General features: G+C 46.1%; 6 protein-coding genes across 6 annotated transcripts; 2 read left to right on the forward strand and 4 right to left on the reverse strand.

Annotated features, from left to right (window-relative positions):
- Nucleotides 1-1,525: 1,525 nt before the first annotated feature.
- PGRI_060480 (SIMPL domain-containing protein) lies at nucleotides 1,526-2,041 on the reverse strand (the record flags this gene model as incomplete). Its single annotated transcript, XM_040793762.1, has 2 exons — nucleotides 1,526-1,717; nucleotides 1,772-2,041. The coding sequence occupies 2 exons, from the start codon at nucleotides 2,039-2,041 to the stop codon at nucleotides 1,526-1,528; spliced, it is 462 nt and encodes a 153-aa protein (XP_040648617.1).
- Nucleotides 2,042-3,748: 1,707 nt separating this feature from the next.
- PGRI_060490 (heavy-metal-associated domain-containing protein) lies at nucleotides 3,749-4,063 on the reverse strand (the record flags this gene model as incomplete). The annotated part of the gene is made up of 2 exons (XM_040793763.1): nucleotides 3,749-3,900; nucleotides 3,976-4,063. 2 exons carry the CDS (start codon nucleotides 4,061-4,063, stop codon nucleotides 3,749-3,751), a joined length of 240 nt encoding a protein of 79 aa, XP_040648618.1.
- Nucleotides 4,064-5,905: 1,842 nt separating this feature from the next.
- Nucleotides 5,906-10,531, forward strand: PGRI_060500 (putative ABC transporter; the record flags this gene model as incomplete). The annotated part of the gene is made up of 4 exons (XM_040793764.1): nucleotides 5,906-6,299; nucleotides 6,353-6,910; nucleotides 6,965-10,434; nucleotides 10,502-10,531. 4 exons carry the CDS (start codon nucleotides 5,906-5,908, stop codon nucleotides 10,529-10,531), a joined length of 4,452 nt encoding a protein of 1,483 aa, XP_040648619.1.
- Nucleotides 10,532-10,877: 346 nt separating this feature from the next.
- PGRI_060510 (uncharacterized protein) lies at nucleotides 10,878-11,777 on the reverse strand (the record flags this gene model as incomplete). Its single annotated transcript, XM_040793765.1, has 1 exon — nucleotides 10,878-11,777. One exon carries the CDS (start codon nucleotides 11,775-11,777, stop codon nucleotides 10,878-10,880), a length of 900 nt encoding a protein of 299 aa, XP_040648620.1.
- A 1,155-nt stretch (nucleotides 11,778-12,932) lies between these two features.
- PGRI_060520 (Beta-lactamase-related protein) lies at nucleotides 12,933-14,546 on the forward strand (the record flags this gene model as incomplete). The annotated part of the gene is made up of 1 exon (XM_040793766.1): nucleotides 12,933-14,546. One exon carries the CDS (start codon nucleotides 12,933-12,935, stop codon nucleotides 14,544-14,546), a length of 1,614 nt encoding a protein of 537 aa, XP_040648621.1.
- Nucleotides 14,547-15,516: 970 nt separating this feature from the next.
- On the reverse strand, nucleotides 15,517-16,500 carry PGRI_060530 (uncharacterized protein; the record flags this gene model as incomplete). The annotated part of the gene is made up of 1 exon (XM_040793767.1): nucleotides 15,517-16,500. The coding sequence occupies one exon, from the start codon at nucleotides 16,498-16,500 to the stop codon at nucleotides 15,517-15,519; it is 984 nt and encodes a 327-aa protein (XP_040648622.1).
- Nucleotides 16,501-17,498: the final 998 nt, after the last annotated feature.

The raw sequence follows: 17,498 nt of genomic DNA on the forward strand, positions 1-17,498 counted from the left end.
ATATATGAATCACGAGGCCTCTGGAAGTACGCAGAATTTCTTCTCGGGTGCACGTGGCGAGGAAATTGAGATTGGGACTTTTAGGACTTCTGTTAATGCCAATGAAAGTGACGATGGAGCGGGGCCAGGGCGGGATGGAATCGCAAAGACGGTGGATGTTAATATCACTTGGGAGCAACAGCACAGCCAACACAGTATTTCCTAGTATTTTGTACAATACATATATGTACATGTTTCGGGATCTCTATTCGGTCGCATGATGTGTCCCTACATTTGTAGTAGTCTAGTTCCTACCTTTCCTCTTGCACAACTACCATCACCCACAATACATGACATTTTGTTGTTTCATGATCTCAACTACCTAGTGGGATCTCACAAAATGGACAGATCTATACCCGGGGGATAAATTATTTGATGTTCTCATAGTCAAGGCTAATATAGATAATATTCTCTCATGCTCTCATGTTCTCATGCTCTCATGCTCTCTTACTCTCTTACTCTCTTGCTCTAGAAATTGAAATAGGTCTGACGATAGTGATAGAGTTGGCACCCCGGAGCGCAGCATCCGCACCAATCAATTGACAAATTCTCTAAAACAACAGTTTCAGATTCTGACCAAATATACTTCAGTGTCATGGGGTAGGTCGTTTAGGACAACATCATGCGGACGGCTCCCTTCAGGGGATGGCCTAGCCTTAGAATGCTAACAGTATTATACTGCATTCATCATTCCTCTATATTAAGCACAAGGTCTCAGAAATCATCATATTAAATCATATTTCAGAGATTTACAAACTAAGCAAATGTATACTTCCAAGGGGTTCTGGTCCTACGGTATTGGGAAGGCTATGCTGGGAAGATATTGAGAAAGACCGGGTTGTATTATGGGCGAAGTCCAAAGAGACAGATAAAAAGCAAATAAGACGGGGAGATAGCTAGCTAGCTGTCTGGTCCTAGTTAACTAACTATCCCCCATGTTTGGTTTCATGGGCCAGGAATCCAACAGATGGTTTCACCGGTCAAAGGGCCAGGTGACGTAACGTGTCGCCTCATTTCTATACAGCGCTTCATAATATTTACAGACGTGTCTGTAGGGCGACTGTCATGTTGAGCAACGGTCGTAATTTTCATCATTGTTATCTTTTCGTGTATCCCCATGAACATATGCACGGGCATTGAAGCTGCTTGAGATATCTATCACTTCATTTCTAGTGCTCCCACTATGCTGCTTTTGACCATGGAGTGGTATAGAGCACGGGCTAAAGCACAGGACGCCCTACCCGATTATCCTTCCTCCCCTGGCCAGGAATCTGTGAATAAATACTCAAAAGCCTGCCCTCGTCAGATGCAGAGCGATTATCCTCCGGGCATAATTACTAGTACATCTTTATGTGAGACATCGCAACACTTGATTACTTCTAGTGGTTACGATATTTCTAGATACTCCCTACCTTATCACTAATACAAAGCTATGGGAGGTGAATCAAAAACTAATGAAGTAAATTCAAGATTTCAGTAAAATATCCTAGGAAGCGTCCTGTCGACCGGTTACGGCGTCAAATTCGACCTGCACAGGATTCGTGTACCGAATCAACTGCGGACTCAAGTTAAGTGCGTCAGAAGCACCTGAATCGGGGTTCAGCTTCAAAGCCGGGTCAGTAAATTGATACATGGGCTCCGCGTTCGACTGAGGCAGAATACGGGCTTGCGTCATTTGCTGTATTGGCGTTGGGTTATGCATTCGTGGATTGTATCGCTAAGAGCTGAAGACATTCTCCGATCCACCCGCCATCTCGCAGAGTGACACCGCAACGACTTCTCGTCCGATGACGCTAACATAGTCGTTTGCTTGCTGGACGGCGTTGCGCATTGCCTCCTGGCGGGATTCAGAACTGAGGGCCTTTTTCGTCGCCTCGGTGAGACGCCAATTAAGGCACTTGATTTCGATATTGGGGTAAGCAATCAGCTTTCCAACAATTTCGTTAAGTTTATTGAAGTCATGAAAGACTGCATTGAGCACCAGACTAGCACTGTACTCCATAGGTTGAGGCCTGCCGGACATATACAGTGGTTTTTCAGATCCTGTATGTATCATTGTAGAGGAGAAAGAGGTCACTGGTTATCCTGAGATTATTTCGCCGGTCTCCGTTCTCGGTGACAGCTCTTTGAAAAGCTGGTTAACCTGGTTGGATGCCTCAGTCACCTCTTTAGACACGCTGTCTTGGCTTGTGCCTCTCGCTTGGACGATAAAGCTGAGGTCACCTCGTTCTGCCTGGCAGGTGATAGATGATGTGCCCTGCAGCATGATCCTGAGTGGGGCCATTGTTGTCTTGGAACCACCAAATACCTTGAGGCAGAAGAAGGGTTGACTGTAATGGAAGGGTAGTAGCAGAGCGGTGGAACTGGTTCTGCATAGATGAAGAAGATGGATTTACGTACTGCCACAGAGCTCCTTATATAGCTCTATAGGGACAAAGGGAGAGGTCTGACTCATAGGCAGGCAAGCAAACAGTGGTTTTGCTGTGTTTGGACATACAAATAAGTAGACTGCGTTGAGTACCAAAGTGGTCCCAGAAAAATGCCTTAGGAGGCTTTAATGTTTTTGGCCGACAGAGCCGCATTGCAGGGATGCGTGACTGGTGCCGCCACTGTTATAAACGTTAAACACGCCAATTTACACAGGATGGGAGTGGTGAAGATACATATGTCATGCCAACTCGGTGGAGTCTAGTTCGCACTATTACCCATATGTATGTTGTAGAAAGCTCCCATTCTGTAGACAAGTAACCTCGGTTGCTATGTTTGACTTGTTTGCACTGTATGCCACGCTACTTTCTATATGGACTAGCCGGTCTTGGCACTCTCAGGGGAAAAACAATGTGGGTCTTAACGCGAAAATCACGCAGCCATATATCTATAGACCTATGGACCGAGCATCATAGTACAGCATTTTCGTTTTCAACATGTCATGTCGCAACTGCCCCTCAGAAAAATCCTCAGAAAAGCCATTATGCGAGTCTAATCAAGACCATGAAGGGTTCATTCTACAAAGACCCTTTCAATTAGTCGTCAAATATCTACCAGAGGGATCCGCATTACTTTCGTCTTCGTGTTGTTGGTTGCCGGTATGTTTTTTTTCCACGTTTACAGGCTGTCGAATGCATATGTTGATTTTGATTGCTAGACTGTCCTGGATTTTCTTTTTGCGGGTTCAGTGGCCACTGCTGGCATCGAGAAACTGCGAAATGTTTTTCTTGCGATATCTATCCTGACCCTTATTTGGGGCGTTCGACGCGAAGGATTCAGTCGTAGAATGTTATGGCGAATCTCAATATGTGTCGGATTCTTGGCTTGGGCGCAAGTGAATCGTCTGGGAATGGTTGAGGGGAAGGGAAAGCACAGCTGCCATTAATGGTGGTGGTTTCAGGGGACTTTGATTGCCAATGATTGTGGAATGAATTATCAATATGGCGCCAATCTCGTTCCAATGTTGCTCGGGAGATGAACAATACAGTGTATATCAAGGCTACTGAATACTTTAGTTTGCAAAAAGAGTAGTTCTAACAAGGGGACTCTTGGTGCTGATGGTGATGCTGATTAGAACTGTTTCCAGACTCTCTCTGACAAGGTTCGAGCGGATGTGATTTGCATCCCTCGTGATTTCCATGTAGCTTGAACCGACTAGAAGTACCATACAATAGTACGAGAATTGCCGGAAAAAGCCAACAGTGACTGGTATCCTCTGGTCTTAGACAGCCTTAGTCACTCCGTCCGCCTTCCCGCTGCGCACATTCTTGCCCTTAGCCTTAATTGCCTCTAACACGATTTCGTAGGGGAGAGAATGGTCGGCTGACACGGAGACGGTCTGCTCTTCTAAGCAAATGGAGTGGCTCTTCACACCTGTAGCGTGCCAATAAAGTTGTCAGTTCCCTAAGAGTTACAATGGTGACATAAAAGTAGCACTAGGGGACTCACCGCTGAGGGATTCCACAGCTTCCTTAATGGTGCTGGAGCACCCACTGCAGCCCATCTGGACATTAAACTGGTATTGATGGTCTGCCATGGTTTCGCGGTGCTGGAAAGGAGATAGATAGATGGTGAAGGAAGGTGAGAGACGAGTGTGGTAGCCTATATATATATATATATATTTGAAACCAGTAGTTTACAGAAAACCAGCATCCATCTTCTCCTTTCTTCTACCCACCCTTCGAGATGCGGGATTTGTGCGTAAAGTGCTTTGATTTATGCTGACTACTGCGGCTCGGTGCTGGCACGCTGCGCCAATTGTGCCATTGGCAACTCGCAAATGTTGTTTATCTTGGCGATTGTCCAGACCTGCTCTTCGAGTCATTGCACGAAGCCCCGCCAAATGCAAGGTAGTTTATACTCTATCGGCGCCAAATCGGTAAATTAGCAGTTGCATCATGGCGGTGGTTTTATCGACCTGCACTGGATTTAACGTCTATTGCCATGCAACTATTTACGATTGATCAAGTACGCAAGAGGGTATCATTCAACCGTCGGGATTTATTATCAAAATGAGAGGGGTTGTCAATATCAAATAGATTTTCAGTTACTAACAACAAAGTGGGCAGTAATTGATCCACATATCACATGATCACCATTTTCCCTTTTTTTTTTCTTTTACGCTGTAAGGTGAGCATCAATGTCTATGTCCAAATATATCCTAAGTATCTGAGGGTCATAAAGCAGCGCCCTGTGAAAATTGTGAGCGCCGAACACCGGTACTCGCTATATAGAGCGAGATATTTACGGTCTGGGGAAATATCGCCATTGATTGGCCCACAAACTCCGAATATGCAAGGTGGCCCATCTACACGTGGGGATGCTACCTAACAAAGACATGGATTATGTTTCGCCCTTGTGCCAAGAGAGTATCAATTACTCCGTATATCATTAGCAAATAATGCTTGCCAGGTTAGACGTGTCATCTCCTCGCAATATCAGTCCCCTTGAACAGAGAAATGATGCATATAATATTGTCACCCGAAGATATCCCGGTGCTAACCATATGAGTTGCTTGGCATAATGGGGTCCATAATTATTTTGTAATTTGCAGATTCTTTCTGATCTGCGAATGGAGAAGATATTTCAAGGTTATTAGGTTGCCCAAGTGTAAAATACTTTAAAGGGCATATGTTCCCAAACTAGAATGCATGGACAGTATAGTACTCTATAGTTCGTACTCGGTATGGAGTAAATAGATGCTCCACACAATGTTGGAAGCCAGGCTCCCCACTCTTGTATCAGGGTATACCCATGTTCAATCCATGCATTTGTCGTTGGCTGCACCTCGTAAAGTGGAGGGCACTAATTGGCTCTCCACAACCCCAGATCAAGATATCTTTTGCTCTAGAATAAGATCTTTCTGCAAGATGATTGAATTTATAATCATAATCATCACGAGTCATGTTGACTCTTTACGCTTTAAACCTATTTAGGTCCCCGTTTGCTTGGCATCTTCGAATCTGGTCACTCCACCGCGGAATATGCCGTCCGAACAGGGTCGCCCCCCCACATTTGTTTGAGCTTTTGGAGTTTTCGCTTGGATGTAATTTTATTCCGAAGCCCAACACCGCTATTTGCATCCCTGTAAAAACTTAGCCCCCGAGAGGGTACGTTCATCTAGATGCTACCTAACTCAAGCCAAGGATCATTCGGGCTTAGCTTCTTCGTTATCCTCTAGCTTCTTTTTTTTCCCTTTCTCTAACACTTTTGTTTCAGGGGTTTCAAACCTTGACAGTATTCCATATTCTATTTGTTGGTACCTGTCCAGGAGGTAATTCAATAATTTCACACACCAATAATTCTACACGCTCTCTTGGGGTGTGGTGGACGTGCTCGGAGTTTATATGGGATCGGCCCTCGGCACTAAAGATCTCCAATGACATCAAACGAGTCGGACCACAAGCTGGCCATGGCGGAAACTAGCAGCAAATCCGATGTCGATACGCTGGACTCTAACAGCTATGGACGACAGCTGGAAGAAATTCGCATCGCTAACACGCCGGCCAATACCACCTTCCAGACCGGTGTCGACGTTACGACCGCCGAGAAGGACTTTTCGGAATTGAGCAAACAATTCTCCAACATCTCGCACCAGGCCCACAGATTATCCAGACAAGAATCACGAGTATCCAAGACAGCTACCGCTAAAGATATCGAGAAAGCCGAAGCCGAGGGCTCGACAGCATCGGATGATTCATGGAATCTTGAGACGACTCTTCGTGGCGATCGTGCCGCTTCCGAAGCGGCTGGAATCAAAGATAAGCACATCGGTTAGTAGAAACTGATCCAAAAGAAAATAGATACGTACTGACCATCATCCTAGGTGTCATTTGGGACAACCTGACAGTTCGTGGAATGGGCGGTGTCAAGACATACATCAAAACATTCCCAGATGCAATCATCGATTTCCTCAATCTACCAGGAACACTGATTGACCTATTCGGATGGAGAAAGCAAGGCGAAGAGTACAACATCTTGGAAGGTTTCCGAGGTCTCACACGGCCCGGTGAGATGGTCTTGGTCCTTGGACGTCCCGGATCAGGTTGTACGACTTTCTTGAAGGTGATCGCGAACCAACGGTTTGGATACACCGGGGTGGACGGCGAAGTCCTCTACGGTCCGTTTGACTCGGATGCGTTCTCTAAAAGATACCGTGGAGAAGCGGTGTATAATCAAGAGGACGATGTTCACCAACCCACCTTGACCGTGAAACAAACCCTTGGATTCGCCCTCGACACAAAGACCCCTGGAAAGCGCCCATTGGGTGTGTCAAAAGCCGAGTTCAAAGAGAAAGTGACCAATTTGCTTCTGAAAATGTTCAATATTGAACATACTGCCAACACTGTGATCGGAAATCAGTTTATTCGTGGTGTATCTGGAGGTGAGCAGTCTGTTCTGTATACGGTTCTATGGAATTTATATCTAATTTGAGCAGGTGAGAGGCGTCGCGTATCAATCGCAGAAATGATGATTACATCTGCGACTGTGTTGGCTTGGGATAACAGCACCCGCGGTCTGGATGCCTCGACTGCCCTCGATTTCGCCAAATCCCTGCGGATTTTGACCAACATATACAAAACAACAACCTTCGTTTCACTCTACCAAGCGTCCGAGAACATCTATAAACAGTTCGACAAGGTCCTTGTGATCGATAATGGCCGTCAAGTATTCTTCGGTCCTGCATCCGAGGCACGATCATATTTCGAGGGCCTCGGCTTCCGCGAAAAGCCTCGTCAGACCACTCCCGACTACCTAACAGGATGCACTGATCCGTTCGAGAGAGAGTTCAAGGATGGAAGAAGCGCTGACGATGTACCGTCCACGCCACAAGCGCTCGTCGAAGCCTTCGACAAATCCGTCTACAGTGAGACGCTAGACCAGGAAATGAAAGCCTACCGCGAGCAGATTCAGAAGGAGAAGAAGATCTACGATGATTTCGAGATCGCCAACAAAGAGGCAAAGCGCAAGTTTACTTCTGACTCATCTGTATACTCGATCCCCTTCTACTTGCAGACCTGGGCTTTGATGCAACGTCAGTTCCTTCTCAAATGGCAAGACAAGTTTGCATTGACTGTCTCTTGGGTTACCTCTGTTGGTATTGCCATCATCTTGGGTACTGTATGGCTCAATCAGCCAAAGACCAGTGCCGGTGCCTTCACTCGAGGAGGTCTTTTGTTCATCAGTCTGCTGTTCAATGGCTTCCAAGCATTCTCGGAACTTGCAGCCACAATGATGGGCCGCTCGATTGTCAACAAGCACCGTTCATTCACCTTCTACCGACCCAGCGCACTTTTCGTTGCACAGATCCTGGTTGATACTGCGTTTGCCGTCGCGAGGATTCTCGTATTCAGTATCATCGTCTACTTTATGTGCGGACTGGTCCTTGATGCCGGGGCGTTCTTTATATTTGTTTTGATCATCCTCGAAGGTTATGTGACCATGACAGTGTTCTTCAGAACTGTTGGATGTCTATGTCCTGACTTCGATTATGCCATCAAGTTCGCATCCGTTATCATCACATTCTTCGTCTTGACGTCCGGCTATCTTATCCAGTGGTCTGCCTCTCAGGTGTGGCTGCGATGGATTTACTTCATCAACCCCTTCGGTCTTGGATTTGCTTCGTTGATGGTGAACGAGTTCAGACACCTTACTCTGGCATGTACGACAGACTCACTCGTCCCAACTGGACCTGGTTATGGCGACATTGCGCACCAGGCTTGCACTCTAGCGGGAGGCGAACCTGGGTCGGCAATCATCCCTGGCTCAAACTACCTTGCACAAACTTTCAGTTATCTGAATGGCGATCTTTGGCGAAACTTTGGCATTATGCTTGCCCTGATTGTTGGCTTCCTCTGTTCTAACTTATATTTCGGAGAAACGCTTCAATTCGGTGCAGGCGGCAAAACCATCACTTTCTACCAGAAAGAAAACGCAGAGCGGAAAGAATTAAATGAGGCTTTGATGAAGAAGAAAGCGAGCAGACAGGCGAAAACTCTCGAACCTGATGCAGGATCAAACCTCAATATTACCTCCAAGTCCGTGTTCACCTGGGAGAACGTTTCTTACGAAGTGCCTGTCCCCTCCGGTACCCGACGTCTTCTTAACTCTGTTTACGGTTATGTTCAGCCTGGAAAGTTGACAGCACTCATGGGAGCATCCGGCGCAGGAAAGACAACCCTGCTGGACGTTTTGGCGGCAAGGAAGAACATTGGTGTGGTCACAGGTGATATTTTCGTCGATGGCAAGCCTCCAGGCACCGCGTTCCAAAGAGGTACATCCTACGCGGAGCAACTTGATGTTCACGAGGACATGCAAACGGTACGAGAAGCGCTGCGTTTCTCCGCGGATCTGCGCCAGTCATTCGACACACCCCAATCGGAAAAGTACGCCTATGTGGAAGAGATCCTCACTCTCTTGGAGCTGGAGAATCTGGCAGATGCGATTATCGGTACACCTGAAACTGGTCTGTCAGTCGAAGAAAGAAAGCGAGTCACAATTGGCGTCGAATTGGCAGCGAAGCCTGAGCTACTTCTGTTTTTGGATGAGCCTACTTCTGGTCTGGACGGTCAATCTGCCTGGAACATTGTTCGTTTCCTCCGAAAGCTTGCAGCATCAGGCCAGGCTATTCTCTGCACCATCCATCAGCCGAACGCCGCTCTCTTTGAAAGCTTCGACCGTCTGCTCCTACTCCAAAAAGGAGGTGAATGCATCTACCACGGTGACATTGGCACTGACTCCGAGATCCTCCTGGATTACTTCCGTCGCAATGGAGCCGAGTGCCCTGCGAATTCTAACGTGGCTGAGTGGATGCTGGATGCAATCGGCGCTGGCCAAACACGTCGGATTGGAGACCGTGACTGGGGTGACATTTGGCGCACTTCTCCCGAACTGGATGCAGTCAAGCAGGAAATTATCCAGATCAAGGAGGTTCGTGCGCAGGCTGTCCGGGACAACTATGACGAGAATAAGGTGGACAGGGAGTACGCTTCGCCTCTCTGGCACCAGATCAAGGTAGTCGGTCGACGAACCAATCTGTCATTCTGGCGCTCAAGAAACTACGGTTTCACCAGGCTTTACACGCACGTTGTGATTTCCATCATCACCGGTCTTGTATTCTTGAACCTCGATGACTCTCGATCCTCGCTGCAATACCGCATTTTCGTCATTTTCAACGTCACCGTCCTCCCAGCTATCATTCTCCAAATGGTTCAACCGCGATACGACATGGCCCGTCTGATCTTCTACCGCGAATCCGCATCCAAAACCTACAGCCAGTTCGCCTTCGCACTATCACTAGTCGTCGCCGAAATTCCCTACAGTCTCCTCTGCGCCGTCTGTTTCTTCGTCCCATTGTACTACATCCCAGGATTCCATACCAAGTCCAATCGAGCCGGCTACCAATTCCTCATAATCCTCATCACAGAGATGTTCTCCGTGACTCTGGGCCAGATGATCTCAGCTCTGACACCCAACAGCTTCATCGCTTCTCAGTTCAACCCTCCCATTGTGATTATCTTCTCTCTATTCTGTGGCGTTGCAATCCCCAAGCCGCAGATGCCAGGCTTCTGGCGCGCATGGCTGTACCAGCTCGACCCATTCACCCGTCTGATCGGCGGAATGGTCGTGACAGAGCTACAAGGTCGGGACGTTGTTTGCGCAGAGTCCGAGCTGAATCTTTTCAATGCCCCTGACAATCTCACATGTGGCGAATACATGCAGCCGTTCTTTGAGCGCGGTGGCAAGGGATACATTGTCGATGATGCGGTGCAGGCTTGCAAGTACTGTGCGTTCAAGGTTGGAGAGGAGTTCTACGCGACCTTCAGTATGTCTTTCGATAACCGGTGGCGGGATCTGGGTATCTTCGCTGCATTTATTGTGTCCAATCTGGCCATTTTGTTCCTAGCGGTAAGTGGATATCTTCTCTCTTTTTTTTTTCTGGGGTTGTGGTTGTGATGCTAACTGATTTTGATAGTCTCGCTTCTTGAACTTCAACCGGCGATAAACAGCGACATGCGTGCTAATCCACGTCGAAAAATTGACTAACCGTAAAGTATCTCCAGGGCTTTGCGTAGAATAATTTTCCCTTCCAGGCCGCAATGGTGGTTTAAAATTTAATTCAAAATGCACATGTTCTCTTTATGATATTACTCTTTGCTCTGACTATTTGAAGTTCCAAGTAATTTGTGTTGTAGCAATCCCAAAATCCTCACTGTTAGAATGGAAGTCGAAAAAAAATAGAAGTATTAAGGCATGTACTGTTTGCTCTGATTATTCTAAAAAGAAAACGCCGAGAGCATATAATACATGAAAGCCACGAACAGGCACAAAAGTAGATACACACCAGACTGCTAGACACTCAATTGAGCTCGGCCTAGGACCTCTGAGATATCAAATCTCATCTGCAAGTCTCCCTCATACTGCCAAGTATGAATCAGATCAATGCGACGCGTACCCCGAGGGAAAGCCCCCAAAACTAGCGCCCCGACAGCCTTCCCCAGCGTAGTCCCCATAATCTCCTGGTAATCATCACTCCCATATTGCCATGTCCTCACTTCACTATCGCTTTCAAGCTCAAGCCCATATCTCGGATAAAGTACCTCATCCACGAAAGGATGAGTCTCATCATTGACGACTGTAATCCGAAAAACGTACTTTAGAGAATCAATCTCAAATAGCTGCTGATAGTGAGCCTGGGCGATTTGAGACCATTGAGGACCGTCAACTCTCACGTTGTTGTCAGCGAAGACAGCACTGTACGTCACACGTCCGTGGTATTTATTCCAACCCACCGAACCATATTTCTCGAGCCCGCGGCTGCGCATGCATAGCTTGTGGTAATATGTACCAATTGGAAGACCGAGAAGACGGGGATCACCGATTTCCTCGGGTGGACCTACCCACGCATCGGCATACATCTCCCATTGAGGCATGCCGTCGGAGGTCAGTAATAGATCCTCCAATCTCAGTTTGCTTGGTGAAACGATGCATGATCTTTGGCAATTGGTGTCGTCTGGGTAATCCATCCAGGCTTGGTAGTCTTTTCCCTTCTGTCGGAATATGTTGAACATCTCCTTGGTTATTGTAAGGTCTGGGTCTGGGGTATCAGTGGCTGTTTGGGCTTCGGGGGGTGGATCGATACAGTCTTCGCACTTCTTTCTGGTGTCTTCTTGTTCGATGTCTTCGGGTGGTTTTATCTCAAAGATCGAGGTAGTCTTGTTTGGGACAAGGTTGGCGCGAAAGGTCATCATGTTGAGGATGCCAATACAGATGAGAATACAATGTGATGAATGTGTATCGATAGAGATGAGAGTGAGAGAAGGTAGATGGATTGCCGATACAGATGAGAATGCAATGTGATGAATGTATCGATAGAGATGAGAGAGTGAGAAGTTGGATAAGGCTTCGATGAATATGGAAGGTGAGGCTGAACGTGACTTCGAGATTGTTGACTAGAGGTAAACGAGGAATATTGTGAGGGACTTCGGAACGTGTTTGCCATATGTATGATATTGTGGCCAGGCGCTTCTTCTAGAGACCTTGGTCTTCTGGGCGTATACATACAATACTCTATCATACTTCAAGTACTATGGGATCTCAGTAGTAAGGATCAGACCAAACTCTATTATTAGATGCAATAACCTCTCATCTCAGATTTCATTATATGCCAGTGATCTTCCAAGTCTTTATACAGTCCCTGCTACTAAGTAGCTACCCACTGCCCATTTTCTCACCAAAAGTGACTGACTTTGAAGCCTATTCTCTCAATGGATTTATATTGTAACCTATTTTGAATTACTTTTTATCTTTTCTACAATTGGAAGGTTGTAACTGAGAGCCAGTATATATAATGACAATTTATCTTGACATTTGGATTTCAATTACTTGCCACTCAACAGCCATATATATTGGACTATTCGAAAAGAGATATTTTATTAATCTGACAAAATCTTTTCATTGAAAATTATCAGACAAATTATTACAATATAAAATTATTGAGAGGATAGGGTGGGAAACGGGCAGTGGGTACTTCAGTAGATACTTAGTAACCGCTATTATTATTGCTGACTAGCCAGTTGTCGTGCTGCGCTCTATTTCTCCGCGTCATAGATAGGCCTTCTAATAGAACAAAATAGAAGTCTTTATAAGAATCTGCCTACTTCTAAATTCATTTTGCAGGCTTTTCAATAAAGCCTTATCGCTTAAGTCCTCCCTTTGGTTTAGTGCGTAATATATAGGCCCCCAATGCTACCTCGTACTAGTCCAATATAGTGCAATGGGGTCTTTGCCTTATCAGACCTCTACTCCGCACCTATTATATCCATTTTATCCATTTCGCTCATACTCTGCCACATCATCTAAACTTAGAAAACCTCACTCTGACCATCGCATCCCGAGCATTCAAGATGGCAAAACTCTCTGCACGACTGGATCGCCTAAGCTCCACCATCGAAGATTTGATGCGCATCGGCGGAACCCCAGGGCTCTCGCTGGCAGTCATGTCGAGTGGAAGCACAGTTTACGAGTCAAGCTTTGGTGTCCGAGACAAAGAAGCTGGTCTACCCGTCACTGATGAAACAATATTTCCTTTGTGCTCGTTGACAAAGGCTCTGACTGCCTCTGCGATGGCGATTCTTGTCGACGAGGGTAAACTCACCTGGGATACACTGGTGAAAGACGTTCTTCCATTCTTTGATTCAAGAGACGAGACGACGCAGAATCACTTGACTATAACCGACATCCTATCTCATCGATCAGGCATGGCTTGGGCTGGTAACGTGGTCCTCGGTACCGAGAACAACATCCTCATTTCGAAAAAGGATGGACTGAAATACATAAGTTCACAACGGCGGCTTCTTCCCTTCCGGACAGGAATGTCCTATAACAATCTTGGATATAATCTCGCAGGTTATGTCATCGAGGAAGTCAGTGGCGTTTCGTGGTTTGAGTTTGTACAGAGCCGTATTCTCGACCCCCTTGGCTTGGATCGAACCTACCTCAAGGCTCCACCATCGGACATCGGAAATGTCACTCAGTGCTACAATACACTTGACGATGGCTCTGCCACTCAGATTCCTCACCCTAAGGGAGGCCAAAATTGGTTTGGAGGACCAAGTGGTGGCGCATGGTCCTGTGTTCGTGATCTGTTGAAGCTATACAAAACGTTCACCACTAGCTTTGAAGATCAGTTCACCACCGGGGAAAAAGCAACAGAAAACTCCCCTTTCAGACAAGTTTCGTTTCTCACTTCCGCCAAAATCCCTATGGATCAACCCTCTAGGAACGAGCTATCATACGCATTAGGATGGGTCAGAGCCCAGCTTCCCAACCGGCTAGGTCAGATCGGAATCAATCCTGGTCTAATGCCCAATGGTATGCCTACCGTTGGGAAAGGTGTCCCCTCACAGCTTGCCCTTTTTCACCAGGGCAGCCTACCTGGCGCCCTCTCAATCGTGATTCTACTTCCAGACACGAACAATGTTATTGTTGTTCTATCCAACTCTTTGGCCCTAAATGATGTTCCTGACTGGGTTGGCCAACTCATCCTTGAAGAGGTGCTCGGGGTTCCAGAATCAGAGAGAAACAATTACCTCGAAGCAGCTCATACCTCAGTCGCTGAAAATTTGAAGTGGTATCCAGCGCTGGTGGAGGAGCTAAACAATGCTCGGAAGAACGGAACATCACCACGAGCACTGGAGGAGTATGTTGGTACTTACTGGGATAACATTAATGTGTTTAAAATTGTTGTGGATTTGGTGGACAACAAGCTTTACTGGAGACTGCAAGGGCTGGATTCAGAAAGGTTCCAACTTGAACACTATGAAGATGATACCTTTACTTGGCTACTTCCGCGAAACGAGTTATCTAGACGTGGCCGCTGGGTGGAATCAGACCAAGGGCCAGCTTTCTGGAAAGCTGTATTTGAATACAGTGACAATGGGGAAATTGACAAGTTGCTTTGGGCACACGATACCGGCGTCCCGCCACTGCAGTTAACGAAGGAAAGCAGCAAGGTATAATCATGTTCCACATTTTGCATCGGGATCATGCCCTGCTAGTCATTACCAGCCTCACGGTTTTAGGAGACAGCTAAGAATATCGAAATCTTATGTGATTGAAAACATATTAGTTTGTGCTTTACGCAGAACTTTTACTTTCAACTTCGTCCAATTATCCGTATACCAAGGACTTCGAGCAGCTCCTGTTCCTCTCCTTCTTTCCCCAATAATCAAATGTATACATCTAGAGTTTTTCAAATGTAGTAATCACGTCCTTTAAACCGGGTCTCAAAAGAAACCCAGACAAAATAGCGTCATTAATCACATGGTTACCCTTCTCCCATCGTCGCTTCAATTCTATATACTGCTCCTCCAGCTGTTCTGTGGTTGTGGCACAGGCTATGGAAAAGGAAATATTGATACCAGAATGGCTCGATAATATTAACTGACTAAGGGAAGGGGAAAAAGAAGAGGAAGAGGAGGAGTGGTATATATGCCATAGGAGCGGATTAAACCCTCTAGTCCTATTCTTGGCACTCCCATAGGACTTGATAGGACTTCCATATGGTCCTATAGGACCACTCTCATAGGAGTTAGCAAGGTCTACATCTCTTTTTCCCTTCCTTACGCAGATATACGTTTATTATAGTCGAAAGAATATATTAGTAAGCTATATTAAAATTAGGTACCAGGCTATAAGGGGGAAAGTACGTGAGAGTTATACTAGTGCGGATTTGCCATGGCTATTATTTCAATGTTCACCGTGGCTTGCTATAGTTTACGCCAGAAGCTCACCTATATTTCCTAATCCGTTGAGTCACTCCCCATATGAATGGAACTTTTGCGACCTAGGAGTCTAAACAAACAACCCTTTCGTAACGAAGAGAATATTATGAATTTTTGTAATCAAGTCAATCCGGCCATACACTAACTAGTTAGTTATCAGACATGGAATAACGTGATTAACATAACTACCTAGGTACCTATATTCTTAAGTAATGATCTCGATCTTCTCAACCATAGCGTATAGATCATCCAAACTGGGGCGCTCTTCGGGATTATTGCGCGTACAAGCTTCCACAATAGCAGCAAGAGGACGGGGAACAGACCATTCCACCGCCATTGTTATCGGTACATTTCCGTATACCATACCTTTTATAAGATAACCAAGGTCATAGATATCCGATTTTTCAGTCCAGCCAGCGTCCAACACCGGCTCGCGAGAAACCTCAGGCGCTAGACGGTTTCCCCAACGACCCTCGAGATCACAGATAAGCACACGGGATATGTCAAAGGAGAAGACAATGTTGTCGATGCGAAGGTCACGATGTATAATTCCAAGGGAATGAAGTGTCTTCATTCCGGAGATTATCTGCAAAAGCCAGTCTTTATATGTAGCGAGGGGATAAATGTATCCTAAGACATATCGTGGCTTGAATCTTTGGAAAACCAGTTTCCCTTCTAGCGACTTTCCCAGTAATTGGATGATGTGGGATGATTTTGAGGCCCCTGGACAAGATCCGCCTTGGCATCCGAGTAGATTGCTGATTTCACTCTTATATTTCCCGCTCTTAACAAAGTGTTTGCTAGAATCGACTTCAACAATTGGGAGTGCGGCAAGAATGGTCTCAAGTTCTTCGGAGTCATCATCTAGCTCTAGAAGCGGTGGCGGATTCACAAGGGGGCGTAATTGGTCACCAATGATTTCATAATCACCGATATCAACTGAGTCGGGCAGATTTCGTTGTAGGCGGAGAATGTCGCCAGAGATAGTGCCGGGAATATCAGCCAGCCGGATGCATTGGTGCTCGTACCAATACGTGTAGCAGAACACACCGTCAATCAATCCTAAACTGAGGTCGATTAACCGTCGGCTACCACCAGAACCCAAGTCAGACCGCGCTACTTTTCCCTCATAATCAGCCCTCAGTCGTTGGACTTCCTGGGTAAAAGGATCGTTGGGTGATTCATTCATCCTTAGCTGCCGATATAGAAGGCGCTGACATATGGAATTTGAAGTGATCTCGAGGGGTTCAAGTCGTTTCTCAGCAGAGATTATTGGTGGCAGTGACAGAGATAAAGAGGCAATCCGAAGTTTGGCGGCATCCACTCAAGGTTTTACATATGCACTAAGAGAAAACACGTAGGTATTGTATAGTAGGGTGGGGGTTTTGAGGTTTACGTCTGTACAGCTACCTTATGCATGACACGTAATACATATTACCAACCTATCAAGTTGTGTATTTCTTTTGTCTGATCCATATTCTAGCATATGTTGTAGTTATTACTGCAGTTTGACGGAGAGGGCTTGATCCCAGATGAAAAAGTGCGACTCATAGCACCAGGCATCCACTGGCCTTAATCCGAATCAAATTCGTTCGACAGATGTCAAATTATAAGTCAGCTTTTTGTTCGGCCCCTACGAGCTAGAATTTCTATGTCAACCGCGAAATGAGGGAAGTTAGAGTATGTGCAAAGAGTATGATGGACAATTTCTCGAGAGGAGAAATGGGGACAGAGAGGCCCAATTTATGCTACTAAATCCATGATCCCATATCCTTTGTTTGACAATTTGTTTCCATAGAATTTGTTTGTCGGATCTTTGGCGCTTTGTCAATCTTGATTTCATATCCTTCTATGCGAATTTGTTGATCTGGTATCTGTATGGTGCCCAAGGTATCCAACACGTCGACATTGGTTAGATAGTGATTAGATATCGGGCGGGCTCGCCTGATACATTGTTATTTCGTCAACATCTGGTTTAACACCATGGATCCAATTGGACCTGGACGGAAGCCATTCGGGGCAATATGCACCAACAGCACACAGTTTCGGGATCCTAGGTCACGATCAATGCACCCTAGAGCTCCATTAAAAGTAGATTATCATATATTTGGAGGCGTCTCCACAGGATTAGAGATGTCGAAAGTTCGCCGGGATGTTACTTGACATCACAAAACAGCCTGAAGCGCG

The sequence above is a fragment of the Penicillium griseofulvum genome, assembly GCF_001561935.1.
Source record: "Penicillium griseofulvum strain PG3 chromosome Unknown contig_95, whole genome shotgun sequence".
Lineage (NCBI taxonomy): Eukaryota > Fungi > Ascomycota > Eurotiomycetes > Eurotiales > Aspergillaceae > Penicillium > Penicillium griseofulvum.